The 6,603-nt window shown below is 35.6% G+C and overlaps 1 protein-coding gene and 1 long non-coding RNA gene across 2 annotated transcripts in view; both read left to right on the top strand.

The window, feature by feature from the left end:
• The window catches only part of LOC106102908, a 16,996-nt gene extending 11,143 nt beyond the window's left edge, over positions 1-5,853 (top strand). Inside the window, exon 2 of the long non-coding RNA XR_001225606.1 lies at positions 5,778-5,853. This is a non-coding gene — a long non-coding RNA (uncharacterized LOC106102908). The remainder of the gene's footprint in view (positions 1-5,777) is intronic.
• A 180-nt stretch (positions 5,854-6,033) lies between these two features.
• The window catches only part of LOC106102799 (rhophilin-2), a 48,220-nt gene continuing 47,650 nt past the window's right edge, over positions 6,034-6,603 (top strand). Inside the window, exon 1 of the mRNA XM_013282383.1 lies at positions 6,034-6,135. Coding sequence (XP_013137837.1) covers positions 6,034-6,135 — 102 coding nt within the window. The remainder of the gene's footprint in view (positions 6,136-6,603) is intronic.

The following is a 6,603-nucleotide window of genomic DNA, read 5'->3' as shown; positions in this document are numbered from 1 at the left end:
TGTTGGCCCCACATACAAATTCATAATAAAGTAAAACTACATAACTTAGTTGTAAGCCAATTTAACTTGATAATTACGCGTTCTTTCAACCTTTACTGTGTCTACCCATAAGCTGCTAAGAGGATGAAGTTAATACAATTAAACAAGCTTATTGGTAATACGCACTTCATACATTTTCTGTACAAACACACAAAAGACTTAAAGTGGATATTGCGTATTTCATTTGGGGATAAATGGATGGATGTTTGTTAGAGTTTGTAGCCTAAACGGCTGAACGGATTTCGATGAAATTTGGTAATGATGTAGAGGATAGTCTGGAAGAACACATAGGCTACTCACTTTTGTTTATTTTAATTCCCCGCGAAGGGCGTCGCAGGCAAAAGCTAGTTGGAAATAAATATGCTGAACGTCACGTACTGCCCATAAATCAATATTCAATATCAATTACCCGTATAAATTAAAGATGAATAGATATTCCCGTCTCTATTTTGTCAACGAGAAAGAAAGAGACATATTCTACTGTAAGGAAAACTCAATGGAAAACTTACCTAGTTTGTCAACGTCTTTATATTGGGTATGACCGTGAAATCAACCAACGTTTGGACCAACCTTGGTTCAAACATTGGACTGACCTTGGCGACGTTAAAAGGCCGGAACAAATAAGTCTTCACGCGTAATTATTTGTATAATTATTATATTATAGTGCCAGTGGATTGTCATTGCTGACAAAAATAAAGCATCTTACTCCTTACTAATATTATAATTGCGAAAGTTTGGATAGATGGATGTTTGTTAGAGTTTGCAGCCTTATTGCTGAACGGATCTCGATGAAATTTGGCATTGACAAAGACGATAGTCTGGAAGAACACATAGGCTACTTGCTTTTGTTTTTTTTATCTCGCGCGGACGTAGTCGCGGGCGAAAGCTAGCAATACTATAAATGCGTTTTGATGGATATTTGTTAGAGTTTGAAGCCTAAACAGATAAACGGATCTCGTTTCGTTAAACAAAAGCGTTTAGCCTATATTCTTCCAGACTATCCTCTATGCCCAATTTCATCAAGATCCGTCCAGCAGTTTAAGCAACAAACTCTAACAAACATCCATCCATCTAAACTTTCACATTTATAACATTAGTATGATTAAATTTTTTTATTCCGCGCTAACGATGTTGGCGAACTTTAGTACAAACGTTTGATGTAAAAACCCAATGAGCAAAGGGAAAATCAAATAAAAGCCTATCAAAATTCCTTGCGTAGGGTTAATTCAAAGGGGAAATTAGTCATGCAATGCCCTTACTTATTAGTCATTATTCAAAACCACAATTATTCACAGATAATGTTAAATTTCTTTAATGATTTTCGTTTGTTTTATTCATTTTTATTCTGATTTCATTCATCATCTCCTTACCCTACTACCGTAGCGGCGCAACAGGTTTTTGTCCTCCACATAACTCTATCATACGTCATCTCAGTCATCACTCCCTTCATCATGTCACCTTTCACGCAATCCATCCATCTCTTCCTATGTCTACCTCTACCGATGTACCTACACTCATAACTAACGTTCTTCTGATTTCATTTATTTTACTTATTTCTTTACGCGATTGTTTATTTGTAGCACAGAAAAAACAACTGACATGTCACATAACCCTTCCCATGGTCTTATAAAGAAGTCTCCAACACTCATGAGACATAACCATAAATTACTATAAGAGCCTGCGTAACTTTGACTAAACTAAATGTGAGATTGTCGATTGTGTCGCAGTCAACTGTTTAGTTGCACAACTAAAAATCGAGTAGTGCATCCATATAAGCATAGGAATCAAAGCGAGACTAAACAGAGAAGCTTATGTTTGCAGACTATCCTCTACATCTATGCCAAATTACATCGAAATCCGTTAAACAGCAGGCTAAAAATTCCAACAAACATCCATCTAAACTTTCGCTATATTAGTAGTAGCTTTCGCCCGCGACTCTGTCCGCGTGAAATTAAAAAAAAAACTAAATTGAGTAGCCTATGTGTTCTTCCAGACTATCCTCTACATCTATTCCAAATTTCATCGAGATCCGTTCAGCCGTTTAGGTTACAAACTCTAACAAACATCCATCCATCCATCTAAACTTTCGCATTTATATTATAAAAAAACAAAACCAATTAGCCTATGTGTTCTTCCAGACTATCCTCTATTTGTATGCAAAATTTCATTGAGATCCGTCCATCAGTTTAGGCTACAAACTCTAACAAACATCCATCTAAACTTTCACATTTATATTAGTATGGTGAAATATGAAGTTATAAACTACATTAAAAAGGGCTAAAGTAATATTCGTTATCGCAGCGAAATACCGATTCATTGCGCAACCGCATTGTTAGCTAAGTATGTAACACAGGTGTTTGTGTGTCATTTCAATCAATAAGTAATACAGGTAATTAAACTAATTATGTTGTTTATGTAGGACACGAAGGTGCATCCTTAACAGTGGTAGTGCCCGCTTTGATATCTTAGCACTGCAGGGCCGGCACGCCCGGTGTAATACCACGACCACACAGAAGACAGGCGTGAAATGGAAGCAATTCCGTGTACAGTCTGATGAGTGTGGTGCCGGAGGCCTTATTTAAGTCCCTTTCTTTTTACCATCCCTTTCTTATAAGGAGAGGATGGGAGGGAATGAATTTGACGGTGGAGATGCATAGGAAGGGGAAGTATAATAAAAAAAACAAATGTTTGTTAGAATTTGTAGCCTAAACGGCTGTAAGGATTTCGGTGAAATTTGGTACAGATGTAGAGAATAGTCTGAAAGAATACATAGGCTACTCACTTTTGTTTTTTTTAATTCCACGCGGACGGAGTCGCGGGCGGAAGCCAGTTAAATAATACTTTCTTTATCGATATGTCAATAAATAAAATATAATCAACTACAATGAATTCATTCTTTACTACCTTTTGCCCGGGACTTTGTCTCAGAATGATAATAAAAACACAACGTAAGTAGCCAATGTGTGCACAATTTCTGTAGTTACGACCATACGCTTGGTAACACCTGTACTCTTAAAGAGTTAGAAAGTGGTTTAAACAGCACTGCTTCTGACCATACACAACACAGCATTCCGTGTTTCAAGTATATTTACAAGTGCCTTATACAAGTGGAATACTGGAATATACAGTAACCCTAAATACAGAAAAAAATATATTCAACTAACTCGATATTGTACTAAGTAGATAACAATCCACAGTCCCACAATTCTTGTAAATTTTCAGATAACAATGCAACGTATAAAATATGTGATGGAAATATCAGATTTTGGTATTCTCTGACTGTGACGTCACTTTTAAGCTGAGCCTGTATCAGCCAGTGGTGGGACAGGCCCTAAATCATTATTTGTTTTTTTTTATCTTATCTTATTTAATACGAGCTGTTGCCCGCAACTTCGTCCGCGTGGTATTAGAAAACATACGAACTATATAAATAACAAAAAGTTGCGTATCCTTCGGGAACCGGACACCTCGGGGATGAACCTTATCCCATGTATACTCCCGACTTTGTTTTACATCTGTGCCAAATTTCTATAAGATATTTTGAACCGTTGCAGAATGATCGAGTAAACATTAAAAAACTAAATTAATGAATCCCACGGGAACGGTAACTTATCCCGGGATAAAAAGTAGCCTATGTGTTCTTCCAGACTATGCTCTAAACCTGTGCCAAATTTCATGGCGATCCATTCAGCCGTTTAGGCTACAAACGCTAACAAACATCCATCCATCCATCTAAACTTTCGCATTTATAATATTAGTACGAAGTAAGATTATAAATGCGAAAGTTTAGATGGATGGACTTTTGTTAAAGTTTGTAGCCTAAACTGCTGGATGGATCTCGAAGGACGGCATAGATGTAGAGCACAGTCTGGAAGAATACATAGGTTACTTTTGTTTTTTTTAATTCCACGCGGACGTAGTCGCGCGCAAAAGCTATAAAATAAAGAAGTGCTTGACTACGATTTCACCTAGACTTAAGTTATATTTTCTAAATAAGTTACTTATATGCTGTCATTAATATGCCGACATAACGGAGAGTTAAGATAACGCATCGGTCTTTCGTCACAGTTTATGACTAGACCGTGATAAATATGCATGTCACCGTAAAACGATAAATTTCTATAAGAAATATCTCGGATCATTAACAAGTTTACCAAAAGTAATAAGAATTTTACAGATTCATAGAATAATCGTATTGGTTTACTAAAATACTAGTAACTCAATTTATCTTAACTAAGTTACTAACAAAGGTAATTTATAAAAATACGGAAAGAATGTAAATCAAATGACACTTTAATCTCGTTATGACAAACATCTATCGACATGAAGTAAACATCATATCGACACATCGAAAATCACAATTAATATACAGGATGATTCTTTACGGGCGGATTAACGGTTTGACTATGGCCTAGTCACCCTAATTTAGGGTAGGCTCCGAGCCCCTCGGTGGGGACGTATAGTGAGCTGGTGATGATGTATCAACGGCTTTGTCGAGGTAGAGGACCTCCGAGAGGTCCGTTAAGAATCATGTATACTAAAATTATAAATGCGAAAGTTTAGATGGTTGTTTGTTAGAGTTTACCATCTTAACGTCTAGCTCGATGTAATTTGATACAGATTTGTCTGACAACACGTACTTTCTTTTGTTTTTATACCACGAAAGCAATAAATTGGTTAATTGCAACAATGCCTGTTTCAATAAAATGACGGTAACTTACACGCTCTGATTGCTACATATACGAGGTCGGTACTCGCCGGTTCAAGGCGATCGGATTATGTATTAACTTAGCAATTATACCGTGAAGTTACATTTCATTCATACATTTCTTTTTGGACTTTCAATTTAAGAAAGTTACTATAAGTAACTTATAGGAAGATCAATACTTAATATTATAAATGCGAAAGTTTAGATGGATAGATGTTAGAGTTTGTAGCCTAAACGGCTGAACGGATTTCGATTAAATTTGGTATATATGTAGAGGATTGTCTGGAAGAACACATAGGCTATATACACTTTTTTTTAATTCCACGCGGACGGAGTCGCGGGTGAAAGCTAGTGTTACTGTACTTTCAATTGTCAATTGTTATGGTAAAAATGAAAGCCTTACGTATAAATATCACTGCATACTTAGGCTGATACCGATATCAAAGTAATAATAATTGTACGATATAGACATAATAGCTACAATAAGGGAGGTTTATTTTCAAGGGATTATTTCGTTACTTTTTAGTGTATTATTGTTTTGAGCATATTTTGTTTGGAAGTAGTTTATTTTTAATGTTAACTCGATCATTCTGCAACGGTTCAACATAATGTTATCGAAATTTGGCACAGATATAAAACAAAGTCTGGAGTACACATGTGATAAGGTTCATCCCCGAGTAATTTTTGGTTCCCGAGATACGTAGCTTTTTGTTATTTATATAGTTCGTATGTTTTTATAACCACGCGGACGGAGTCACGGGCAACAGTTAGTATTTAATGTTTTCCTAAATATATGATAGTATCTTACAACATAAAAACATTAGACCATACAGGATTTGATATGACTGGATTATATTATTTAGGTCACCTTTCTTGGTTTAATCTTTAATTAGCGTATCTTCCACTCGAAACTGTTAATCACATTTTATCAAAGAACAAACATCCACTTGAGTTATAATGATATCATTATTTGTTAATATTACTCATCGTTAAAGTCATTATTTCATTAATGTATCATTTTTTCTTTCAGGAAACTACTGGCACATGATAAAGTTGCATAAAAAGCGAACCGAATTCGAAATTCAAAATATTTTATTCTGCTCAAATAAAGAAGATTCGAAATTCAAAAAGATTATCGTTCTTTAAAAAAAAATAAGTGTGTTCTAAATTCAAAAGAGGTTTTCAGTGTTCAAATAAAAAAGTGAAGTATTCAAGTGAAAGTGAGTTCTATCTGCTTAGTTTTAAGGTCGTAAGTTGATCAGTGTGTGGTATAATGTGTTGGGAATATGGGTGAGATACACAAGACCTGTGTGAGGGTCAACTCCGCGGAGGACGAGTCGAGGGACGAAGTTGATCATGACCTACCAAAGAAGAATCCATTTATACGGGTAAGTTTTATTACTAATAATAGATGGCGCTCGCATGAATTTAAAAGACGGTAACGTTATTTGGACCTATTAATTCGCGATGACGTAGTAATTTAGATTTTTAATATCATACCATCGTGCAAAAGCGGCAACAAGAATACGCCGAAATGGCATAGCGACTGCTGTCTGTAAAGACTAGCTGTTCCCATGCGACTTTATCCGCGACTTTATGTCAAAATGACATGACGTCATGTCAAACCATGGCAAACTTGCTTCCTTGATGCTGGCAACAACTTATGGTCTCTTTGCCACATTAGGGATTTTATCCAAAATATTTACCCCTAAGTTTAACTATATATTATATATAGCCTAAAGCGTGAAGTAAGTATAGGGCTTTTTTATTAAAAAAAGCGTTATGATATCTAAGGCAACAAAGAAGCGTGTGTTTATGCTTTATTATATTAGTACAGATAACACGCTTAGAAACAT

The sequence above is a fragment of the Papilio polytes genome, unplaced genomic scaffold, assembly GCF_000836215.1.
Source record: "Papilio polytes unplaced genomic scaffold, Ppol_1.0 DF823901.1, whole genome shotgun sequence".
Taxonomy (NCBI): domain Eukaryota; kingdom Metazoa; phylum Arthropoda; class Insecta; order Lepidoptera; family Papilionidae; genus Papilio; species Papilio polytes.
This window is presented reverse-complemented; position numbering and strand designations above follow the sequence as displayed.